At 32.5% G+C, this 26,022-nt stretch overlaps 3 protein-coding genes across 5 annotated transcripts; 2 read left to right on the top strand and 1 right to left on the bottom strand.

The window, feature by feature from the left end:
• The first annotated feature begins 1,399 nt into the window (after positions 1 to 1,399).
• On the top strand, positions 1,400 to 8,703 carry LOC114734590 (uncharacterized). Of its 2 annotated transcripts, none has more exons than XM_028922211.1 (9): positions 1,400 to 1,622; positions 4,390 to 4,572; positions 4,899 to 4,968; positions 5,417 to 5,507; positions 5,633 to 5,694; positions 6,532 to 6,803; positions 6,983 to 7,016; positions 7,097 to 7,219; positions 8,252 to 8,703. In XM_028922211.1, the coding sequence occupies exons 2-9, from the start codon at positions 4,525 to 4,527 to the stop codon at positions 8,440 to 8,442; spliced, it is 891 nt and encodes a 296-aa protein (XP_028778044.1). In that variant the 5' UTR covers positions 1,400 to 1,622; positions 4,390 to 4,524; the 3' UTR covers positions 8,443 to 8,703. The 2 variants fall into 2 exon arrangements, with proteins under 2 accessions (XP_028778044.1, XP_028778045.1); XM_028922212.1 differs by having other exon boundaries at positions 4,475 to 4,572.
• Positions 8,704 to 8,767: 64 nt separating this feature from the next.
• LOC114734589 (uncharacterized) lies at positions 8,768 to 12,315 on the bottom strand. The gene is made up of 3 exons (XM_028922210.1): positions 11,926 to 12,315; positions 10,295 to 10,540; positions 8,768 to 9,707 (listed from the first exon to the last, which is right to left on the bottom strand). The coding sequence occupies exons 1-3, from the start codon at positions 12,240 to 12,242 to the stop codon at positions 9,071 to 9,073; spliced, it is 1,200 nt and encodes a 399-aa protein (XP_028778043.1). The 5' UTR covers positions 12,243 to 12,315; the 3' UTR covers positions 8,768 to 9,070.
• A 6,827-nt stretch (positions 12,316 to 19,142) lies between these two features.
• On the top strand, positions 19,143 to 24,553 carry LOC114734579 (protein YIF1B-A). 2 transcript variants are annotated; one of them, XR_003739180.1, is made up of 6 exons: positions 19,143 to 19,256; positions 19,894 to 20,069; positions 20,754 to 20,852; positions 20,962 to 21,113; positions 23,496 to 23,954; positions 24,104 to 24,553. XR_003739180.1 is itself a non-coding variant. In XM_028922198.1 (6 exons), the coding sequence occupies exons 2-5, from the start codon at positions 19,899 to 19,901 to the stop codon at positions 23,881 to 23,883; spliced, it is 810 nt and encodes a 269-aa protein (XP_028778031.1). In that variant the 5' UTR covers positions 19,143 to 19,256; positions 19,894 to 19,898; the 3' UTR covers positions 23,884 to 23,902; positions 24,104 to 24,553. The 2 variants fall into 2 exon arrangements, 1 of the variants encoding a protein (XP_028778031.1); XM_028922198.1 differs by having other exon boundaries at positions 23,496 to 23,902.
• Positions 24,554 to 26,022: the final 1,469 nt, after the last annotated feature.

Consider the following 26,022-nt stretch of genomic DNA (forward strand, 5'->3'; position numbering starts at 1 on the left):
TATAATACAATAATTAAGAAGTTGATTGGTCAGTTTTTTTTTTTTGTTGGAGAGAAGGTAAGATTAACATATCTTTGATTTTAATTCCATTTTAAGATTTCCCAAATACTTTAGGCACTTTCTTTGTTAAAAATTATTTTTAAAACCATCATAAATGTCTTTAAACTATTGCTCTTTACAAAAGTTCTAAGCTCAACATTATTTGCAATATATAAAATTTGTTAAATCCAAATGAACATGTCATTCTTTTTTCCCCCCATATCATCAAAACTTAAATTAAAGACCCTTTGATTTTGCCAAGAAAATATTGAAGGAACCATGGTTCAAGAATTAGAGGAACGGTGAGTTATGTGATCAACCATTATTAAAAAAAAAAATCTAATAATAAAGGTTCAGAAAGCAAAAGGAGTTATATCTAGATTGACCTAGATTGGGTTGATTATCTGTTTGGGCGGTGTGATGTATAAAATCAAACCACATCAAATTAATCATATATTCGGATCAAATCAGGATGCATTTAGCCCAAAATAATAACCTAATCTAAGGGATCAAGCCTTTGTGAATTGAATTTGCTAGATTATTGGCTTTTACCATCATCATAAGTTAAATTTTTTATGATACAAGGCCAATTACATATTTCCAAGTGCACCCTAATAAGAAATGTTTTGATGGAATTAAAATCATGATTTTAAAAATAATTTTACAGCATATAAAATAAATATGTAGAAGAATCTATTTCGATTTACAAAAAAAGTGCTCGTTAAAAAATACTTTTCTTGAAACTCAAATAGCCCTTGAGTTGGAAATATCATAAAATAAGTTTCAAAATCTTAATTTTATCTAAATTCTAAGAATTTTATTTGATAGATGTATGGAAGTGAATTCTCATAATATGTAAGAAATTCAATTTAATTTTTAAATTCTACATGTTTAAGGATCTTTAATGTTTTGGCTAAAAGAAAAAAGGATCTGAAATTTTTTACTAGAATGATTTTGATAGGAGTCGAAATATTCTAGCTGTTCTTTTGTCATTTTGTTTTTGTCAGCTTTTGTCAAATTACTTTTAAAAAAATGATAAAAAAGAAATTCAAAATTACTAAATATTAAATATAAAATTTTAATAAATTTTTTTATTATTTATAAATTCAATGTTATTAATATTAAATAAAGTGTTGTTACTAAATCTAATTTAAAATTTAATAATTTTTAGTTTTTTGAAAAATTATTTTCTCAATTATCTATTTATCATTATCAGCGGTCCTATGGTTGCTTTCCCCACGCGGGTCACAGGAAAAAGTACAGATCAGAGTTAAGCAACGGTTCAATTTCTCACCAAAATAATAATAATAATAATAATAAAAGAATCTTTAACTCAAATTTCGAAGCGCGCAAAAGTCCCTCACTCCCGCCACTGAGCTCCGCCGAGTGCGCTCGGGTTTTCTGAGCAGCGAAGGTGTTGCGCAAAGGGTCCGAGGCTCGAACGATTGCAGGCTCTTCGCCTCCATACAAAGACCCTTTCCCCCATATTAATTTGTTCGATTTGCCCTCTCTCAGGGCGATCAAGCGCGATTTCGAGATAGAGGAGACGAATGCTGTGTAGGTCGGTTGGGATCATATCTGAGGTATGTGAAGTTATTTATTGTTATGGTGGCTCGTCAATCTAAGGTTTGTGTGGTCTGAGCTCATTCACATGAATGCTTCTGAATGATTCTTTGCTGATTGGTTCTCGAAGTCAATTGGTTATGCTTATAATATCATTTGGTGTTCATAAATTGGTCTTCAGACTCTGCATGTGATGATGATTGGCATGTCCATTGATAGGTTGGGTTAAAGTATTTGGCATTGGTTAATTTATACATGCTGTTTTATTGCTCTAGCTCTTAGACTTGTTTATTATTGGGTTTTTGTACTAAACTTTTATTGTAGTTATTATCATTGAAATCCTTTCCCTAGTAAAAGGAGTATTTGTGATCTTTTTCCCTAAAAAACAGCAATTCTGATGTATTGTTTTTGTGTTTTTTATTTTATCAACTTTTATTATGAATTAGTTTTATTATTGTACAGAATCAAAATAGTATATGAGGAAAACCAAAATCAATGGCATGTTTCATCTTTGTAGAGATAAATAACTCTAATATTGAAAATATTTACTTGAGTCTAGTTGTAGATAATGAAGATGAGACTTATGCTTTATACACAAAATATGCATCACATAAGTTTTTCTATAAGGAAATGAAAACAAAGATATGTTATTGGAATTAAAGAGATTCATACTAAGGACTATGTGTTATCAAAAGAAGGGTCTAATTTTAAAAGAAAGTAGCAGTCGTTTATTTACAAGGATGAATACAAGGACAAATTGTCAAGTCATGGTTTCGTTTATTGTTCAATTAGATGGTCTGTGAAAGATCATTAAGTTGATCACTAAGCATAACTTTAAATATGCAAAACAAGAGTTATGCAGTATGCTATGAATATTCCTACTGCTAAAGGTGAGTTTATTAGTTCTATGGTGATTGTTAGAATTAGAAGTAAGGATGTGTAAAATTATTTAGGAGAACAAATACATGGTTTTGATAATATTGGATTTTTGGAAAAAATTCTTATAATTATATCAACGGGCAAAATTAAAGATAAAAGCCAGGGATGAAAAAAATTTAGTTAATCTCTTACAAAGTCTTCAAGCTGAAGATTCAATATTTTACTGTAGTCTTTAATTTAACCAAAAATTATGTTTGACAAGTTTTTTTTGAAGGATGGGAGATCAACAACTGATTATGATTGTTTTAGGGCTGTAGTTGCTTTTGAAACAATTTATCATACAATAAAGTATAATTTAATTTGTGAACCATATATTGGGATAAATCATCATTAGTAAATTGCAATGTTTGGTTATGTTTTTTGTGATGAATGAATCAACAAGGTCTTTTGATTGGTGGAGCCATTTTTAAAATCCACGGGATAGGAAGAGATGCTATGTATGAAGAAATATTTTTTCAATTGCTTTACTGCAGTGGCATCCTGATGAGTGACAATAGTTTGTGGCAATCGATTCTCCATAGATTTTAGAAATTGTTAAAATAATCATTCAAAGGACTTTGTTGATTCATTCATAAAAAAAGCACAAGTAAATATTACATTTTGCCAATGATGATTTATCCCAACAAATGGTCCACAAATTAAATCATACTTATTTGTAAAATAAGTCGTGTTGAAAACCCCATATTAATTATAATCAATTGTTAACTTCTCATTCCTCCAAAAAACCATTTTCTTTGTCAAATTGAACACTATAGTAAAACATTGGATCTTCAGTCTAATGATTTTGTAAGAGATTAGCTATTTTTCCATCCTTGGCGTGTTTCAATTTCAATTGTTGCCTTGTGACATTATTATAATAATCTTTTTTTGAAAATCCATTATAACTCTGCACATCTTTAGTCTAATTCTAGTAGTTATCGGAGATTATTAAATTTACCCTTAACTATAGGAATATTTCTAGCACAACACATAAGGTGCCTATCCTCTTATTTTACAAATTTATTGTTATGCTCAATAATCAACTTAGTAATCTTCCACATATCATCCAATTGGAAAGTAAACTGAACCATGGCTTGACAATTTGTTCTTGCATTCATTCTAATAAACGAACTACTGCTACCTTCGTCTAAATATTTAAACCCTTTCTTTGAACACACATACTCCCTTATAGGCATCTTTCTATTTTTAAAAAATAGGTTTGTTTCCATTTTCTTGCCCAAAAAAACCAATTGATGCTCATATTTTGTATATAAAGCATTTGCCTCATTTTCATTGTTGACAACTTGACCCAAGTAAACATTTTCGACACTAGAGTTATATCTTTTCTGAAAGACAAAACTTTCATGATTTTTCTTTTTCACTCATACCTGGCTCTGATTCATTTGCTATTATCGTTCTGTATAATATTAAAACTAATTAAAAACCATGTTTCCAGAATTGCTGAAAGCTAAAACATTAATTTTCCATTCTTTATAAAGGGCATAAGCATAAGATGACAACAGACTTAATTGGCATATGTCACCTTTTGTTGAATGAGTAGGCCTATTTGGAGGATGTTATGCTAGCGAGTTGGGTGATTATCGTGCATACTCAACATGCGTCTAACGGAACCTGCTAGTTGAATGTTATCTTGGAATAATTTTGACCTATCTCAAAGCATAATAAGTCCTCGTTGGAGTTGGAACTTGGAACTTGGAAGTTTTTTCTGCAGTTGATTGTATTTTTCTATTTCCCGACTGACCATGTTTTGTCTGGACTATTATGGGCTTTCTTCTATTTCCCATTTCTTAAATTTCATTTCAAATTCAAGATGCCATGAATATAATTGTGTTGCTAATTTTATGTCAGACCATACCGTAGGAAACTGCAGCAGCTACTAGCTGATGCTTACTGATTGAAATCTCATTGGTTCTGATTGATACTCTGATCCCAGCTACTTTGGGTTTCTTCCAAGACAGCAGCAGCGGCAGTTACCATTCATAAATGGAGGCCCTGTACTCCAAGCTCTACGACAAGTATACCAAGCTAAAGGTGTTTGACTCCCCCTTTGTTGGTGCTAACTCTAAGTTCCTAGTTTTGTAGCTTCTCATTCACCGTTTTTTTAATGTCATTTATAGTTAAATAACCTCAAAGGATCAAGCAAATATGTTTTGAGGTGTTTGATTTTGATGTTCAATCTTTTTAAAAAAATTCATTCGCTACTTCAGAAAATTACATAAACATTGCGTTTGGGTTTGAATTAAAGCTTTGAGATGAACGTGGGTGAATAAAATTGATATTTCATTTGGTGAGTGATTTGCCAAACAAACATGAGTTTGGTTTTGTTATTGATTCGTAATTTTCTTTTCTTTTTCCAGGCTAAGAAACTTTCTGAGTTTGATCAGATAAATAAAGATCAAGAAGTTAAATTTATGAAGTTCATGTCTGGTATGTATTTTCTTATGCTTGTCACATACATTCCTTTCTTGAAGTTTCTGAAGGCCACGAGTATAATTATAAATTTATGATAATATGAGTGTGCCAAGAATATGTAATACATTTTGAATTTCAGCCCTATATAAATGGTTCTTAAGACTCATGTTCAGGAGGTCTTGCAAAACCTTTTTTTGCTTTTTAAATTCCTGGTTTCTGTTTCTGACTCTGACCTCTGTTTTTCCTCTTTAGCTTTGGCATATAATTTTGGAAAGTGTGATGCGAAATAGTTAATTGCATTGAGCAGTGCCTAGTAGCTATGCATAGCAGCTAAATTCTGCAAAATCATTTCTATATTTGGTACTTCTTATTTAGAATTCTTTTTCTGGTTCTCTTGGTTCAAACAACTTAAGCATTATTGGACTAAGTATTAGCCATCTCTTATTGTACTTCACTATTACAGCTGCAGAGGATTTGATAGAGCACTTGAAGAGCGAAAATAACCAGTTGCATGAACAAGTGAATGACTTGAGAAGTGAAGTGGCTTCGATAAGGCTTGCATTTCCATCCTCTGCTCTTTCTTTCTCTTTTCTTTACTGCTTCACTTCATGGTCAGTTTTTGTTTTGTTCATATTGATGTATTTTGTTGGGAGGGCTGAATGTATATTAACTATGTTAGGCTTGCCAAAGACAAAGAGGTTGCTGATTATCAAAGGATTGTAATGGAGGAGAGCAAGAAAAGTGAGACACTTGAGTCATTCTTTGATGTTACTCAAAGCTCTTGAACCTACTTTGCTTGCTTTATTAAGTGATAATAGCCGCATGAGTTTCTATAGTTCTATAGATGCGTTTTATTATTTATTGTGGATGGCAATTACATAGGGTGGAATAAGAAAGAGTGAATGTATTATTTTCCGCACAAAGTTTCACACCTTTTAAAAACATCTTTTTGCCTAGTGAAAAAAAACTCCAGAATTTAATATGCATAATTTCTTTCTGCTTCTCTGTTCTTTGTTCCTTAATCTTTCCTAATGTGGTATTAGTATTATAGTGGACTTCTGTTGTACATGGGTTGCATTCCCTTGGGCTTTAGTCACACTGTATTTAATCGCAGAAAATTCTTTATTCAGAAAACCAATCAATTCATTGGTGTTATTTTGTTTATGATAAAAAATCATTGATGTTGGTTAGGTCAGCAAATTTTCTTATATCATACACTTCTCCTTGTTCAGCAGATTGGACTAGATGATTGCTTTTATAGAGAAATTCATAATTGTTTGAAACTAGTTAGTGCTTGATTTTCAAAAGTTGCATGTGACTAGCTTGAGTTTCTTAGCGTGTCACTTGTCTAAAACCATATTTGACTTTTCATGCTTTCTGGTTAAATTAAATCCTTATTAAAAGGGTGCCGTAAGAGTTACTCTTCTGATAGCATTGTGACTATGTTTTCTTGGGAAATAGAAGACTGCTTATAAGCTTTATATAGTTAACCTTATCCACTCTCCTTCTGCTCTCTTCCTTTCATTTTTATCAATTCCTCTTTCATATTCAGGACTTAGGAGTTTGAACTTTTGGCAGATGAGGCTCTTATTGAAGAAATTGGGAGATTCCAAAAGCTGCATCAGGATGGAAGTTCTGGGAACTTGAAGCAAATCAATAATAAAATGCATGAAGATGATGAGCTTCGTGCTATATCCATTACCTCATCCATAAGGAGGACCAGAAAACGTACTAGGAATGATGCATCAGAAGAAATAGATAGGTCTAAACCATGTGGAAATGCTGAAAACAATTCTGTGGCACGAGACTCAGCAGCACAAAACTTATGCAATGAGACAGCCATTGGTGAGGTGAGCCTTTAACATCTGAGAAACATAAAATTGATGCATGGATGCGTTTGTGCATCTGTGCTGTTATACACTTATAATTTGTGTGTGTGTATGTGTGTGTGTACGTGCATCTCAATTATCACATTTGAGGGGAAAATATGAATGTCTCAATGAGCTGATGTTATGTTGTAAAAAAGCAGCTGATGTGTGGTTCTGGGGCCGGTGACCAATCAGGTTGGTATTGTTAGTTAAAGTTTATGCTGCTTCCTATGAATTTTTAACTGGCATACTTTGTTAACCCTTTCTTTCAACAGGTGTTAATTTGCAGGAAAGAAACTGGTTAGTTCAAGCTCTTTTTGAGCATGTTCTGGGCATGAAATTATCCACTGACCATCAAACTGAACGAGTATGCATTTCAGCCCTCCATCAGTCAAGCGGTAATTCTATTATTTTTCAATTTATAATTTTTTAAATGAACTGACATTTTGAACTTTTAGTGGATTTTGGTTTTAATAATTTAATGTCTCAAAGTTCGATTCTGAGTTGACGTGTGGGTTAATATGCTTGAGTACATGGTTTTAATCTGACTTTATGTGGGAGGATTCTGAAGATTTACAGTCCGTTTATTTAATTAATAATCACTTTGTTAATGGCTGCTTTTTAATAGGAAGTTTTGGATTGGCCGTGGTTAGTCACATTTTCTGTTATGGGCTTGTTCCTGTACCATGTAAATACGTAGAGGTTTCTGGTAGATTACTTTCTTGGATTCTTTATTATCTCCAGGATCTAGACATTCCAATGTACTTTGGTGGATATGAGATGCCTGCGAAATGGATATCTTTTTTGTCTGCCAATTAGCCAGCAGAACAGTGTTGAAATTCATTATCCGTTGCTCTTGTAGGTTTTTACGATTCGATTATTGGGAGTTGCATGTTTTATCCTTGGTTCAGTAAGACGTTCAGTAGCTAGACCATCATCGCTTTCTGTTTTGATAACAGACCACTCTTGGATAAACCAGTTCAATTCAGAAGTAGTTCATAGATAACTTTTTGGTTAAATGCTGATGCACTTCAACTTTGAGCGCAAATACTTCTTCCCAGCTTTGAAAAATTGTAAAATAATTTTTCTAACCATCACCTTTCGGGATCTCAATCTTTCTATCCATTTCTTTAGTTAACCCCGATGATGGAGATGCTCCTTAGATTCTATTGTTTGTCACATGATACACTTCCGTGTTTAGAAAAGAAAACCTGAGATGGCATTTCTGTTAATGCAATGGGTGGGAAAATAGACAAAGGGGTTGTTTAAATCCTGAAGGTTGGTACTTAAGGAAGATATTTTCTAATCTTGAAAGTTGAGGGGCAATTTTGCAAGTGGCTCAAAGTTCTGGGGGGAGTATTCGGATTATCTTTTCCATAGAATTTATTGCCGTTTGACGTCTGACTAACAATTGCTTGTGATTACGGTAGGTTATTCTTTCAGTTTGACTTGGGTAAGCAAAGCTCCTGGAGAGGAAGCAGAACTGCTGTACCATGTTGTTTCTTTGGGCACATTTGAAAGAGTAGCGCCAGAATGGATGAGAGAGGATATCATGTTCAGCACCAGCATGTGCCCCACCTTCTTTGAAAGGGTATCTCGGGTTATCAAGCTATGCTGCTAAGTTTCTTACAATATTGGGCTTCGCGGGTCACGTCTGCACAGTTTTAACTGTAGATTGTAGTCTTTGGATGTTGACTTGATGCAAAATAGTCGGCTCAGAACCAATCTGAGCCTTACCTGTATGATACTTCACTTTCCAGTTAACTTAGTCTTTGGATGTTGGGTTGATGTAAAATAGTTGACTTAGAACCTATCTGAGTCTTACCTGTGTGATACTCCATTTGCCAAGTTCAATATCAATATATTCGCTGATTCTGAAGTACAATTGTTGTGCTGTGTATCTGCTTATTTATTGGTTCACATTGACATTGGTGCACGACTAAAGCATCACTAAACCTGCTGCAAAACTGAATGACATAATTTTCAGTACAGCTTTTGTCCTGAATTACCGCAAAATAGACAAAGCTAGAGTGAAAGGAAGAGTGCCCTTTTTTTTTTTTGGGAGAATCATTATGAAGTCTCAAGAAAGGAATGTAATCATAAAAAATCCCATAACAAGTGTGCAACATGAATTTGATGTCATTTCTTGTATCGAAACTTGTTATTATTAAACTTTCTAGTGATTACATTCCTTCTTCAGCATTTCATAGCGATTTCCGCATTTTTTTTCTTGATCCGCACAAATTAAGTTATTCCCATTTGAATCTGATCTTCTGGGTGTGCCTGAAGTCATATTTCAGTAGTAATCTGCCATCCAGTCTCCTCAAACAAAAGCTCTCTACCAACACATAGCAGCTAAGTTTCTGCCATTCACTACCCTCCAACCGTCTCACTTGTTCTCTAACTTTCACTACCCTTTCTCTCCCACAAGGCCTCCCTCCTTCCTCTTCAACCCATCTCATATTCTCAACTATAGCTGTGTTCAATCCCACACTTGCCCTTGTCCTTTTGTGTGGATCATAAGCTCTGTACCAATAAAAACCATTAGGATCGACCCTATCACTCTTGCTTGCTTGCATTCCACCCACCATAACCACCTCTCTCTCCACGTCAGCAGTCACAAGAATGGCGCCGTTTTCTTCTGTGATCTCTTCTCTTCCATGAGAATATATCTCCTCCCACCTTTGCTGAAGTGTCATGCCGTAAAATATGGACTTCTTCATTTGCCTCCTGAATCGCCTGTTTACTCCTTCCCTTACAAATATAAATGGACAATACCATCTTCCTACAACAACTGGAGCAGAGCGTTGCCTAATGTAGGGGAAGTGGAAAGGTGGGAGCTGAGATCTCAGAGCTGTGTCCACACCAAGAGCCTCTGAGAGCTTCCTATAGGAAATGAATATGAATAAACACTTGAAATATCAATGAAAAAATAGAAGTTTTGGTCAGTGAACTTTCCTTCGAGTATTGATTTAGTGCTTGAATTTTGACACAATGACTTAGTCCTTGCAGTTATCTAAGAAACAAACCAAACTGAATCCATACATAGATCATACTGTTATTTTTTATTGGACAACAAACCCATTTTTTTAAATAAAAAAGAAGAAGAGGGGTTTCCAACAAAAACATCTTTTATAACTGCAAAAGTATATTTCTATATTTCACATCTAATTGAATTGAAGAAATATGATAATCTCCTTTTATTGATTTAGTTTGGCACATTAAATTTAACTATTAACTATATATGAAATAAAAAATCTTTCTGATAACAAAGAATATATTACTAGAGAGAGATAAATATAGTGATGGGTCTCACTTATCTAAAGAAATCGACCCCGTATTTATCTCTTTCATTATTTAACCAGATAATTGGAGGAGATTCAAATTATCACTCAAACACTTAATGCATGTAAGAATTAATATAACCAACCAAAGCATGGATTTATAAAAGAAAGATTAAAAAGAAGCAAGACCTGCAAGATCTCTTGGAGTAGGATCTTGATGAGGTGTGAAGGGTCCATCCTTTTCTCCTAAGGAAGGAGGGAGCGATGCCATCAGGAACAATGGATCTTGCAAAGAAGCCACCACTCTGGTGAGTATGAATCTTGAATATTTGGTACAAGTCCTTCACATTAAATGCCTTTGGCTTCTTATCATTCAACAGATTGCTGAAGCAGCAACTCACTATGTCCCTCTCCCTTGCGCATTTGCATGCTTTCCTACACAATTTCAATTTGCCACAACAATGGTCAAAACTATTTCAAGTATCCATTGATGTATTTCAAACCAATTTCTGCCCTCTGCATTAAGCTAGTGTAACAAAAAAATAAATGTCCTGCAGATTCTTCCTTTTTTTTTTGTATTTTTTTGCCATCATTTTTTTGTCACTCTTCCTTGTGTTCCATATTACTACCTTCAGTCCTTGATATAAGATCTGGATAACTAGTTTGGAGAGATTAATAAAAGTAGTTAAGTTAGTTAATTGTAATAAATGTGTGTTGATTTTTCTAAATTATTCTATTTAATCATGTGCATTGTAACTATCCTTTGGTGAGAACTTCTTACAATCAATAGGGATATTTTAGGAAAAAAATTATAAATTTGAAAGACAAATTGAATTGAGATATTATGTTTATGATCAAATTTAATATCCAACTAACTATTATATTAAGGAGTGGAGGTAATGTATTATAATCTTAATGTAAACTATTCAAGAATATTAATTTTACCTTATGCAGCAAAGAAGGGCAAAAGGGTAATTATATTCTAATAAGCGTGCATTATTTTGTTTCCTAAAAGGTAATATTTCTTTGAGAAAAAGAAAATAATTTAAAACACGTATAAATTTCAATATTTGTATAAGATATTACCAAGGACAAATTTTTGCATCAAGACTTTTTTCGTTTAATAAAAAACAAAGAAAAGCAATTACTAGCAAGGCTTCGTACGGCAGTTTTTGCTTTCTTTTTTTTATGAGATAACTCAGAGTATTTTTAAGTCACTTTGGATTTAAGATTGATTTTTATCAGGCAGAGATCGTTAAGATTAAAGTCTTTCTAATAAGTGCTCTTTCTAAAATTTGACCTTAATGTTGCTTAGCATGTGATCAAACAGCTTGTTGGTGCAATTTTGCTACTCTTGAGTTTCTCAAACCAATTTCTTTTGTTCAGAAGGACTTGTGCCGAAGCATCAATACGACAATCCCACTTGCATGGAACCTATCAAACCTCCGATTTAAATGAGAATTTTTCTGTCATTAAGTTATAAGACTAATCATGGAAACTATCAAACCTCCAATTTAAATGAGAATTTTTCTGTCATTAAGTTATAAGACTAAGCTGCAATTTCGCAATCCATTTTTAACGCAATAAGGGAATTTTATCCTTTATGCAGATCACCCTTCGTAGAAACTTGTTAGAACTCTTTTCTTGCGCATCTTATAATAACACTAAATATTTTAGATTTTTTCTCTAAGCAAAAGCTTGCTGATTCCCTCCAGTCCAAAGATAGTTAATTATGTCAACTAGAGGGTGAATCATCAATCAAAGTGAAAAACAAGAATTATAATTAAGGAACTCATCATGGGAAGAACATATATACATACCCTTTGTGTCTGCCATTTGCTCTGATGACAAAATAGCGATTGGAAGAGAGAGGTTGGTCAGGGACAGGGATGAAGACAACCTCAACGGCGTAGTCCCGATAATGCTCCGACGAATGAACGATGGTGAAGATCTTGTCTTGTGGGAAAGGAAGCTTCTTGACCTTGCCGCGTCGGCAGAGTCCCCAGCAGTAGCTGTCTGCGGCGTCGGCTTCCTCGTCGGTGATGACCAGGTAGCCGGAATATGGAGCATCCGGCGTCGGCACTTCCATGGCGCTCGGACTTCTTCTGTACATCGACAGTGGCCTCGTTACGTACATCTTCACGCAGACACACGCACATCACACACCCAGGAAGAACCCAGAAAGGAATTTATGGATATTACTATGATCAGTTTCCTTCTCCACCAAGATAATGATCAAGTCATCATCAAAATGGATGATGAATCGCTTTAACATGGCATGGCTAATTTTTTTGATTAAAAAAATATTTCCATATCTAAATGTGCGCGGCCAAATAAAACTCTTTTTTTTTTCTTCTGAAATATTAACTTCCATCCTTAATAGAAGAAATAGTTGGCTAAATTGACTAGATTAAAGAAGTTTCTTGGGTTAGTTATTTGTAATAATTAAATGTTGTATCTCCTAAGATACCTTTTTTCTTTACCTGAATCCTAAAATATCCTTGTTAATCATATGTATTAGCTAAAACTAAACATTTAACACATAAAACTACTACAAAACCACTTTGAAAAAAAATAGATAAATATGAAAAATAAAGTAGATTAGGATCTTATATTTAAGACTAAATTAAATGTCAAGCTAGTTCTTAAGTGGAACAGAGACTTTAATAAGAGGATATGTGTACTTAATTTTTAAAAAAAACCACAATACAATATGATATTATTAGTTACCTTAATTAGAAGTGGCTTTTCTAACAGGTAGAATTGTCAAAAAAAAAAATTTCATTGCAAAATTTATTATTCAAAGATAAGACCAAGATTTGTGAGTGAGTGCAGTTCATTGTCACCAGCTATAACTTTTTTAAATTTTGTGCAGTATATTTTGAGCTGTGCACAGATATCTTTTTTGTCTTTGGCAAAAATATCTTTTATTTTGCCCATAATTAAAGATATGTTGTTTATAATTGAAGAAGAGTTGCACTTACCCACTTAAGGGCTTCAGGTAACTTCGCATAATTAATTTTTAAACAAGAGACCCTTGATCAATTTTCTCATGAAATAAAGCAAAGGAGGAACACTTCTTTTACTTTAATTTATTGCCTTTTTCTTTTTCTCCTTTATTGAGTGGGCTAGCTGCGACGGCCACTAGTGATTCTCATCAACTTTGTGAAAAGGGCTCTATACAAGTCTCATTATTGGATTATTTGAATTTGATCACGAAAAGGGGTTTGTTAATTATCAACAATTATCTTGGGGATTAAGAAATGTTATCTTCAGCTCAGAAGGCTTATGACAGAAAAATTAAAAAAAGAAAGATTTTTGTATGCATTTGGAACATGGACAAGCAGATAATATAATGAAAATAAAAAATAGATCACCTATTGAGGATGATAACTAGATGCACAGCAAATTAGTTTATGAACAAGCCATTTATAAAATTGGCTGCATAGTTGGTGACTCATGTTACAGCTTTTATATTATATAAATATATAGGTTAAAATAAAAAAATGTAAACACTCTAAAATAATGACCCAGTATGTAAATTAATTAAATATGTGCTCATTTATTATATTGAGTCTAAAGAGTGAATTATATTGTTGGGATTCATTAAGTGTAATTCTTTCAAACATTTTTTTTAAAATTTATAAGGCTTAAATTCTTGATCTTATATAAAGAGAATTGATTCCCATTCACTTGACTCAATCATTATTACTTACAATCCTTAATTAGAGAGAGAGACCCAAAAAAAGGTTGTGTGTGTGAGTGTGCACGTATGTGCATAATACGAAAGACAAAGAGGGAAGTTGTTTATCAAGAGAAATTCTTCAAAGAGGATGAAATATTATATTGAAAAATTAAATATGAGATAATAATTGGAATGGTAACTACTTAAAAGCTTTTTAATTTATAAAGGGTCTCACCATGAGGCTGTTCCCTTATGAATAGATTGACCCCTTGAGCTCTCTATTCACAAATTTGATATTATGGGTGGGAACAACATCACAATACTATCTCTGACGCTAAATACTTCCCCTCTCTTTATTATAAAAATTAATTAGAAAGTTAATGTTGGTCCTATATATAAGATATATGTTTATCTTTTTTTTAAAATTAACCGTATTAATATTTTTTCAATAATAATTAAGTAGGAGAGAGAGAATTAAGAAAGATGTTTAGGGTATTTTAGAAAAAATTTATCATATTGACTAATTTAACTAACATCCTTACTCTACTCAAATTAGTTAATTATGTCTTATATTAAAGATCGGAGGAGTATAAAAGTTATAACTAATTTGATAATATTGTGAAAATTAATTAAATCAATTTTTTTTGTCATAGATGTGCCTTGGCCCTTTTGAATTATCCTCTTTAATATTTTTTTTGGTCATTAATATAAGAGCTAATAACTAATTTATGGATATTAAAAAAAATTAGTTAAAGGAGTTATTCATAATAAATGAAGTTAATAATATGCATTGGAACTACCCATTATTGGAAACTCTTTAACATATATAATCACCATAGGATTATTTTGTGGCAAAATTGATAAATATTGGATACAAAGTATATTGAAGTCTTATATTTAGAATCAAATTGAATCTACAACTAGCTATTATATTAATAACTAAAAGAAGTAATATGCATTGAAATGCCAAAAATAGCGTCATTTTGAGGAGAATCGGAGAATAGATTGATGTATTATATTTTGGATTAAATCTAACTCCTCAACTAGCTCTTATATTAAGGATCAAAGATAGTACTACCTCTAATTCTTAATATAAGAGCTAGTTAAAGGGTTAGATTTGGTTTTAAATATAAGGCTTTAATTTATTTTGTCTTCTAAATTTATAATTTATTTTCTAAAATATTTCTATTGATTGTAAGGGTTCTCACTAAAACGTGGTTTCAATACACATAATTAGAGAGAATGGGTTAGGAAAGTTAGCATACATTTGTTATAATTGATCAACTTAATTAATTTTTTTAATCTTCCTCAATTATTTATTGGGAAAACTAACTTGGAGGTCCTTATAGTTTTTATCGGTTTGGAATCAGGGCCTTATGGTTTTTTTTCTTTTTATTATATCCTTTAATTTTCTCCTGTTTGGTCCATTAATACCTACCGTTAAATAAGACAAACATCGTGATAACTTTCTGTCAACATATTCTCCTTCCCTGCTGTTCTCGTGACCTCACTGATATGAGTAGTATGAGCTCGTCCATCAAACTCGTGAAAACACCTCGAATTCCAGTTGCATCCCACTTGTTCATCTGATATACTTGCCCACTTCCACTTTCTTCCTTTTTTTTTTTTTAATACTGGATCTGCGCAAGTCTCTCTCCCTTTAAACGGTTTCTTAAATTGAATCCATGCTAGTTATAGAATTTATCTTTACTTTATTGTTGGATTTAGTTTATTTTTCATTTGTTTCTCTATTTTCTGTTATCCTCTTATCTCAAATTTGCTTCCCCTTAGTTTGGACTCTTGAATATTCTACTTTAGTAATTCAAGCTCAAAGAAATGAACTTTGTATGAAACCCCCATTTTAAGGTTCTTTGCTTTGTTCTCTTTTCTGCTTCGCCTTCATTCCCTGTGTTCCTCCCCTACCCCTGTGAGCTATATGGACATGACCCAAGAACGCATTTCCTTCTTGGCCTTCAAAGCTGAACCAAACCAAATGCTATAATTTTTGTAGAGCATACTCGATGTACTGCCTGATGATATTTACCATGGAAGGAACAGTGAGTTGGGTGAATGGAGGGGTGGGTGAGGAGAAAATTTAACGGAAAGTTATAACGATGTTTGTCTTATTTAACTGTAGGGATTAATGGACCTAACAGGAGAAAGTTAAAGGATCTAATAGAAAGAAAAAAAATTACAAGGACCTGATTCCAAACTGATAAAAATTATAAAGACTTCTAAATTAGTTTTCCCTTGTTTATTTGACTCTTATGTTAATTCCAAGAACTAGGATTACATTTTGAGTGAAAGGGCCGAACACCACACTCTATTGCTGAAGCCCAAGATCACATTCTTAAAAATGCACAAAGCAACAGCATCCACCTTTTATAGTCCGCAAAGATTATAATTTAGGATATGTTTGGAATAGCAGTGGTAAAAGTTACTCCACCGGTCTTAATTATAAGACCTAATTGATTTATTTGAGGAGATTAAGGAAGTAAGTTAAATTGGTTATTTATAATAAATAAGTGTTGTCATTCCTAAAATATCCTTGCTAATTAAGTATATTGGCTAAAACTATCATTATTAGAAGGATTATCTTGGAAAAAAATGCATAAATATAAGAGACAAAATGGATTGGGGTCTTATAATTAGGACCAAATAAAAAGTCAAATGGGGTCTTATAATAAGGACCGGAGGAGTACTTTTTTACAATCTGGCTATTGTAAGAATTAGTTAAGGTAAAAATCAGTTAGTGTAATGTGATTTATGTTTGGATTGAATTTTATAAAAAAATTAGTTTGACAAATTGAAACTTGTTTGGATAAGTAATGAAAAAATAAGTTCAGATATAAAATAACTGAAAAGGACATGAGTTTTATAACATATATCTTATGTATATAATTTGCTAGATTTAATAAAAATAATAAATTAAAATAAAAAGAGTTAATATATTATTAGAAAAATTGATAAGTATTAAAAACCATTTAACCAAATATATTGGATAAATAAAAATAAAAATAAATGTGAATATAAAATTGTTATTAAAAAAATTCTAAGCACAGAAAAACAATTAATTAGATATATTTAACGTGATTTTTGTAGACATGTTTATTGAATATTATTTTATTTTTGTAAATTTGTGGGCTTAGAGTAAACTCTCCAAATTAAATTTTATTAGTTAATTTTTTTCATATAATATTTTTATAAACATCAAATTATTGAATTAGGTGGATGATTTAAATACCCTTCTCCTTTTTTTTCATCTTCAATTTTCTATCTCCACGGTGTGGGTGAGAAGCAGCAATTTTGAGTTTCTCATTCAGTCTGACTTTTTCATAAAAAGCTCATCTACTTCACTGTGATCACAAACAACAATTTTTAGGTTAAAGTTCGTTTCAGCCTTCAAATAGAGCATCCCAGATACATACTCTTATTAGTGAACCATTTGTGGTTTTGAACTTGCCCTCCTAAATAAGGGTGGTAATATGGGCTAACCTACAGGTTGCAAGTTGGCACATAGCTGGTTAGGATTAAGTGGTGCGAGTTAAAAAAGGCTCATGTAATAGTGAGTTGGCTTTTAGGTAACTCTAATCTGTCACGGTGGGTTATCAAGTTGCCTTGCCAACCCCCAACTTTTTTTAAAAAAAAATTTTCATTCTTAAAATATTTTTTTCTCATACAATATAAAAAAAGTAATAAAATTTTTACTTTTTCTACAAATATTTGATTGAAAACACCAAACAAATGATATTGATTTTTTTTAACTTCTTTTAGATAGGATATAAAATACAAAAATATAATTATAATAATCAATAAAATTTTAAAATATAAAAAAAATAAATGCGGGCTGGCCTGCTGGTTGGTAGGGTAGCCCATGGTGGGCAATGGGTTATGCGGTGTAGGTTAAATAGTTTTGTTTGCTAACGGGTTAACTTTTAGCTAACCATAACTTGTCATTTTTTGTGGATTGGCAGATTGAACTCACGAGTTCAACCCGTATTACCGGCTCTACTCTTAAGATGTATATGTCACCTAATTTTGTGAGCCTGCGCCCCTGCGCACATCAAGTTCCGTTCGCCTTTTACATTTCATCCAAAGGATTTTAATTATAATTATTACTCACTCCAATCTTTATTATGAAAGCTAATAATTAATTTGTAGATATTAAAGCAAAAAATATTTTAGATATCAAAAAATTAAGTACTTGTAGAAAAAGGGTGCCGTTTTTTTTTTAAATGTTCTCTTTAATAATTTGTATTATTAATGTCGTTATTTATATTAAAATTGATATTGATGGTTGTCTATTTTTTTTTAATATTTTTCAAAAAGCTCTACTTTTTCCTAAAGAAAATTGAGAGTTGAGAAAATAGGCAAGCCTTTACCCCAAAACGCTGCGAATTAACGAGAGGAAGAACTTTTCCTAAAGCATCGAGATGAGTAGGGGTGGAAACAGGTCAGGCGACCTGTTAGGAGCCTACAGCCTGACCTGTATTTGGCCTAGCCTGTTTTCCTAAAGAGACAGGCTCAGACCTGTTTGAAGGCCTGTTTAAGTTAATAGGTCAAGCTTAGGCCCTCTAAAAGGCCTGTTTAAGTTAATAGGCCAGGTTTAGGCCCTTTAAAAGGCCTGTTAAGCCTGTTAGGCCCGCCTGGGCCTATTAAAAATTTATAATTATAATATATAAAAAAATTAGTTAATGATATTGTTAATGTGCTCTTTTAATTTATTTTTTAATTTTAATATATAGTTAATAGCTTAGTTCTTCCTTAGATTTTGAAGTTTAGTTGACAAGTAAAGATAAAAATATAATTTAAAATAAAAATATCAATAAAAAATATGATCTTTAAATCTTAAAAATATAAATAAAATAGGAAAGAAAATTTTTGTTCTAAGAATGATAGATTAATTAACTTATGTATTATATTAATTAAATTATGATACTCTCTTTATTCATTGTAAAATTAATAGTTTTTTCTCTTTATTTATTGTCTTAATTTTTTTTGTACTTAAACATAGTTTTGTCCCAAATTTTAACATACAATTAGAACTAGTTTTCAATAATATCTTTGTAAGTTGTAATTAAGATTTAAAACAGTACCTATGATACTAAAATTTAAATAAAAGACAAGACTAAAAAATTAATTATTATATATGTTTTTTTTATTTTAGCTTTTTTCTGAAAAAAAATTATTGTAATTTGAATTTTCTAAAAATATAAGCTTTTAAACAAATTTCAGACCAGACCAGACTTAAACAGAAAGATAAGCATGTAATAGGCCACTAGCCAAACTCAGGCCTATAAGCTATAAAACAAGCCTGGTTAACAGTAAAGCCTGTTTCCGGGTGAGTTGCAAGGCCAAGGACGAGGACCGGATATCAAATCAGCTTCTTCCTTTCCGACGAAGATTTCTATCACCGACCGTTATTTCTCTGCTCAGTATCCACCGTCGCCATTTAAGTTTCTTCAGGTTCATTTCTCTCTTCTTGTATCTTTTTTCATTCTCGACTTCCTTTTTTTCGGAGCCCGACTTCTCATCTCAATAATGCTTTAATTCCGTTTGTTTCTTCTATGTATGGATAGATTGCTTTCTCCTCTCCCCTTGTCACTGTGTATGTGTGTTTTTAAACTTTGCAAGTTTACAGTAATGTCGTTGCTAGATCTCGTACTTATTTCAGTATTTACTCGAGTATCTGTTAATATGGTATTTGATCGAAATCATTAACAATTAGTGGAGCTAGCGTTTCTGCGTAATTCTTGTTTTGCTTTTATTTTCTTCCGCTGAATCAATTTGGACCAGAGATTGTTCATTCTTTAACCTGTGAAGCATTCCCATCCTTACGACCATCTTGTTATTGATTGATTGAAATGTTTATTCTATGCCTCTGTGAATGTCGCAAATTACTGTCTACAAGCAAACAGGGGTGGGGTCTCTGTAAAATTCTTGGCATGAATCACATTATAATTTGAGCTGATATAGTTTAGTGAAATAGCTTCTTGTCGGTTGAGCTTCCTTATCTGTATTATGTGTGGGAGACTGAGAAATGAGCTTGTCTTCCTCTACAGTTTATGCATCTGGTAATGATTTTTGCCTTTCGTGATGGCAGCAAGAATGTACGCTAAGATTGGATCGCAAACTGTGGTACCTCAACCTCCAACAGGATCAGAGCCTAATCCTTTTGGGAATGCAATTCATGTAACTAGTTCAGGTCTCATTAGAGGTGGATTGGGTGCATACGGTGAAAAAATACTGGGGTCAAGCTCTGAGTATGTCCAGAGCAATGTAAGTAGCATTCTAGTTTTTATTTTCTCTTGTTGATGTTTATAATCGAATTCACCGGTTTGATTCACACATAGTGGTATTTATCTTGTTCACTATTTGGCCCTATTTTTAGCTGTTTATGGATTTCAAGCCCTTGCATTTTCCATCAGATATATTCTATCTTCCGCAATCTTTGTTCGTATCTTGAAAATTGCTTGATCTTGGAACATTGATGTAGATATTTAATTGCTTCCTCATTTGACCAGTTTCCATATAATTTGAACAGCACTTACACTTCAACTGTGTTAGCATGACCTTGGCCAAAAAAAAAAAAAAACTGTGTTAGCATGGCAACTTGACGCTTCCATTGAAATTTGTGAAGAAATATGTAATTTTCTTGTACTTTCCTTTCTACTCTATTCCCCATGCATGTAAATTCATTGATGATTGTATAGCCGAATCATTAATTTTTTCTGGGGTGATAAATCTATTCAGATGAGCAATGAAGTTAGGTAGCTAATCAGGCCCTGTATTGCTTCAGACCGAAACAAAAAATAAAACAAAAAAGAAACGAACAAAAACAAAAGCCAAAAAAGACCCTGCTTCGCTCCCCCTTAACTCTTTGCTTACTTTGCTTGTTGATATTCTCTGAAGGCATGGATTTAAGCCTTTTATTTTAAAGCTGACTTTTTAATTGATTGACAGATAAGTCGATATTTCTCTGATCCCCAGTATTATTTTCAAGTGAATGATCATTATGTTAGGAACAAATTGAAGGTTGTTTTGTTCCCATTTCTGCATCGGGTGAGCTCTAATCCACTATTTGTTATTTCCGCAGTCCCTTCCTGCTTTTCATTGCTTATCTTATTTTAACACCTGCTTGGCTTTTTTTTTTCTCCCTTTTCTGGTTCAGGGTCAGTGGACAAGAATAACCGAGCCAGTGGGAGGGCGGCTCTCTCATAAACCACCATTTCATGACATAAATGCGCCAGACCTGTACATTCCATTAATGGCGTTTGGTACCTATGTTGTTCTTGCTGGCCTTTCCTTAGGTCTTCGTGGAAAGTAAGCATATGATGGCCTCTAACTCGAATTATCCTTTCTCTTAGGTCCATGACACAGAGAGATTAGGCAAAAATGCACTTTATTTCATTTACCATGCATTATGTTTCAGTTTTGCCTCTAAAAAGTTTTGTTTAATTTTATTTTTGTCACTAACTTTCAAAATAAATAAAATTTTCTCATTGCTAACATTCTTTACTTAACCTAAAATGATGAGTAAGATTTGGTGCAAAACTGCTACTAATGCATAATTAAATTCATTCCAAGTTACCGCTACTTTAATTTACCGTTGATCAAGCATGTGGGAAAAAAGACGATGTTCTGTGAATTTGCTAAAACGGCATTTTATGCATCTCTTCTTCATTGATAAACTTCTTAGCTTCCAAATTGCTTGGATTTTGTGCCAGCATGCTTCTTGCGTGCTGTTGTGTTTTTGTGCAAGCACAGTTCTATAGCGAGCCCACAAAGTTGAATCAGGAAAAATAGTGCTGAACGAAAAGGTTTAGCCTTGGGATATTATTTTAGGTATAGGAAAAGGGTATCAGTATGGACTGCTTATTCTTTGGTAGATGTTGATGATATGAATTCCGTCCTCTGGGGATTTATATTATTGTGTTTTAACTACATTCTTAGTCTTTATTCTCTAGAATAAGTCTAATCAACAGCCTCAACCAGCCTTTCAGTGGCAAGCGAAGACAATCTTTGAAAGATGATATAATGATGCAATGACATCTTCATAATTATCTAAAGCTAAAGCACCAAGGCAATAAGCTTGGAAGTTCTCTGAATCCCAGGCAGTTACAAGGATGATAAAAATATGAAAAACAAAATCAACATTAATTATTTACCTGGATGTAACCCTGTTTGTAACCAAAGCTCAATTGTCAAAAGTTTTGACTTGGAACGATTTAGAAAGATTTTACACTTGAATTAGTGGATAGGCAATAGATGATTGATTTGGCTTAATGTTCACATTTGGACATTTTCTGTTAAACTTAGTGTTAGGAGTCAATAATTCTTACTTGTTTTCAAAAGTTAAGGAGAACAATTTAAGGGACAAAGTCAAACTCTGAATTGAAGGAGCAAGGATATACTTTTGCCAAAAAATTATACAATATTGACAAGTATTGACACTGAGCAATGTTATCCATCCCTCAACATGTGCACCAGTAAATCTGTGTACTGTCTTTGTTGTTTGCGGTAATTTATCTTTTTTTACTGTACAAGTTCTATTCTCTGTTAATTCTTTTGCCGAGGCACCTGCTTTGAAATAGGTAATTCCAAAATACCTGTCCAAACTTGTAATGGAACTAGAGATTACTTAGAGCCTCTAGACTTGTTATTAATGACAGCAACCAGTATGCGCATTATACTCTGTATACTACTTAGTAATTGGTACCGCTTTCTAGGGGAAAAATTTACAAATAGATGATTTTTGTTTCTTCTCTGCAATGCCTCAACACAATTATTTGAATTTTTATTGCTCTGAGAAAGGTTCAGAAATATGGGAACAAAAATTTGTGTTGGAGGGACAACAGGATGAAAGGCATGGAGCATTAATGATCTACTTCCGTTTAGCCGAAAGCATGTTGAACCAAAAAGTTAACTTCATTAGCAGAAAATAGTTTGCAAAGATTTTTTTGATATACATCAAATGTAAGGGGAGCTGAATAATAGCTTTGAAATAATGAGGTACTAGGAGTATTTAACTAACTTTCAAGAAAAATTGTGTAATTTTCTATCTCATATTTTAGAAATACAAATGGTTGAACAATGTAAGTCTGCAATGAGGAACCTCGCAATAGTAAATGCATGCTATAACTTTTTCCCCCTCTTTTCCCTTTTAGCAACGTTAGTTTTATGTTGAATTATCTGAAAATATAATTTTTGAATTTGATGGAAACCATGGAAGTAATGGACTTCTTATATGTTGAGCACAAAGTTAACTTATTACAAGAAAGTAATTTTCATCATTTTATATTTTAAATATGCTGATGTTTGAACAATGGAAAAATGTTACAAGCTTCCTGCCATTAGAAATTGAAGACTATAGTTGGCTTTACAGTTTCCATTTTTGTAGGCCATAGTCATAGATGACCTTTTGCTGATAAAAATGTTCCCTTCTGCTTGATTACTTTTATGTTGAATTCCTCTTAGGACTAGATAATTATAATTTGATAGAATCCACTCAAGTAATGAACTTATCATATCATATTTATAATATTGATTGCTTTTCATAATTACTCCCCCCTCCCCCTGTGAATCCTGTGGTTGGATTTTGGCGTGTAACAAACAGAATTTAGTTTTTTCCCCCCTCCTCGTAGTACTCCCATCTATTTCATCTTCACTCCAAGGTTTGTCACAGCTTACCATTTTTATGGTCAGGTTTAGTCCAGAAGCTCTGAACTGGTTGTTCATCAAGGGATTGCTTGGTTGGTTTATGCAAGCAATACTGCTTAAGGTGACACTGTTTTCACTGGGTAGTGGGGAGGCTCCCCTGCTAGACATTATGGCATACGCCGGCTATACTTTTGCCGGCATGTGTTTGGCTGTTCTCGGGAGAATTGTGTCAGGTTACTCTTACTACTTTTTGATGCCATTTGCCTGTTTCAGCATGGGATTTTTCTTGGTTAAAACGCTGAAGAGGGTCCTTTTTGCTGAGGTGAGGACTTATGAATCATCCAAACATCACTATCTCTTGCTCTTCATTGCTCTGGCTCAGTTCCCGCTGTTCACCTGGCTTGGCAACATTACCGTCAATTGGCTTATTTAGATTGCAATCTCTTCACATGGTATATGGAATCAATTCTTCGCGGAAGCTTTATATCTTGTTATAGGTTTTTTGTAGTGATTATTTCATTTGTTTATTTATTTACTTTCTCATTTTTAAACTATCTTATAGTATATTTTCATTTAATCCCTTCTCCCGTGTTTGAGTCTGATGTTGAGAAATTCTATTGAGGCCTTTTTGTTTTCCCATTGCTTTTCTCCAGTTTGCTGGCGAATAAGCTTTCATTTGTTCGAAGCTCTGAATTCCATATTTGGAGAGCACTGCTTCACCAAATGAGCACTCTCAAGCAAGAGTGTCTTTTTTTGGTATGATTTCTGACCCTCTTACTTATGGCCATTCAAGATAGTCGATAGAGTTCGATCAGTCTTCTTTCGGTGGCGTTTGTCCTCCGTGCGTTTTTATTTTAAAAAGTAATAAAAAAAATAATTATTACTAAATTATCATTGATATATAAAAAGTAATGCATATCTCTTTTTTTATGCAAGAAAAACTGAGTAGGCCTTGTAGAACGGGAGCAAAAAGATATATGATACATGTATACATAATATGAAGATAGTGGTTCGCAAAAAAAATGAAGATAGTGAATTATAAATTTGTAATAAAAGAAGTGGTTTTATGGATTAGTGATTATTGTCTATATTGTATTTAAAAATAATAAATGTTCTTTTATATATACACACATGTTTATTTATACGAGGACAGGGAAGAGTGGTGGAAGATAAGGTAGAAGATAATGTCTATATGAACTTGGAAGGTTCAGGAGGCCACAGCCAACAGCTGGCAATATCAATAGAGTTTTTAAAAAAGATGATGACTAATAAAAAGAAGAAAAGAAAAATAGTTTTAATTATACCCTCCACGCTTATATATAGGGCATCTATTAGAAAATGTATTTGATTCTTTTTATTAGTTATTGGTCACTTTATACGTTCGTTGAAGTAATAAATATTTTGTCTTGTGTATTTCTATGTTAACTGTAATGTCGGGGTAATAAGAAAGTATAAATTAATATGATGGTATGATTTAATATGACTAATAAGAGTAATATAAAAAACTTTAAAATTTATTACGACTACAATGTTTTAATTATCATTTAACTTTTTTTTTTTTTTTTGGTAATATGAATTAGTTGGAAACAGGAATTTTCGTCATATTGTCTTTAAGGGAAACAGTAAAATTACTCATATTACCCCCATTTGTTCATAAGAGGACAGGGAAGTATGGTAGAAGATCACGTCTATAAAAACTTAGAATCGAGAGGCCATGGCCAATTGATTATATATAAATATATATTTGGAAAAAAAATATTTGTATTCGTTACTTTTTCATATATAAACTGTCTTGTTATTTTGTAGGTTTTATTCATAAACAAATAAAACCTAATATTAAGGAATTATTGGTTTATATAATAAATTAATGAATTATACATTACACACACATACACACATCAATTAGTATGTTTATCTTATAGCAGATGAGACGTTGCACGAAAGTGCCTCCATACATTTTTTGTCCCATTAACTTTAGGTAATTCTATTAAAATTCCTCGCAAAGTAGGCCCAGAGCATAAAATAATTTATTTTAAAAATTATTTATTCATTGATAAATGATATGATTCCCTCTACGCAAAATAATAGAAGGAATGAATGGTACTTAATGCTCATTACAAAGTAGAGAATTAATTACATTTTTCCTATTCAATTTTTCTTTGTCATATGTTAAGATTTTTAAAAAAATTAAATAGATTTAATTTAATAATTTAACCACCCTTCTTAATTCTTGTGAGATAGTTGGAAGTGCTTTGTAATACAGGTAGCCAAGTAGTATTTTTCAATTAAAAACTATTTAATGTCAGACCATATGTTTTTTAGGCCAACGCCAAACCATGAACTGATCTCAAGACTGGACAGTTGGATGCTTAACTTGCATGAGCTTGTTGCAACTTGCAAAAGAAGAAAGAAGAATCTAAAATATATATACGGGAATAAAAATGTTTTGATTTTCGTAACTGCTGATTTTAAATTTTTGAAACGCGCGTCAACATGATATTTTGGTTTTTAGATGAATAAACAATTATCTAAATGGGGAACAAAAATTATATGCGGTTATGCTCGTTAACTT

This window comes from Neltuma alba, unplaced genomic scaffold (genome assembly GCF_004799145.2).
Source record: "Neltuma alba isolate B1F8T4 unplaced genomic scaffold, ASM479914v2 tig00013118_pilon, whole genome shotgun sequence".
Classification (NCBI taxonomy): Eukaryota; Viridiplantae; Streptophyta; class Magnoliopsida; order Fabales; family Fabaceae; genus Neltuma; species Neltuma alba.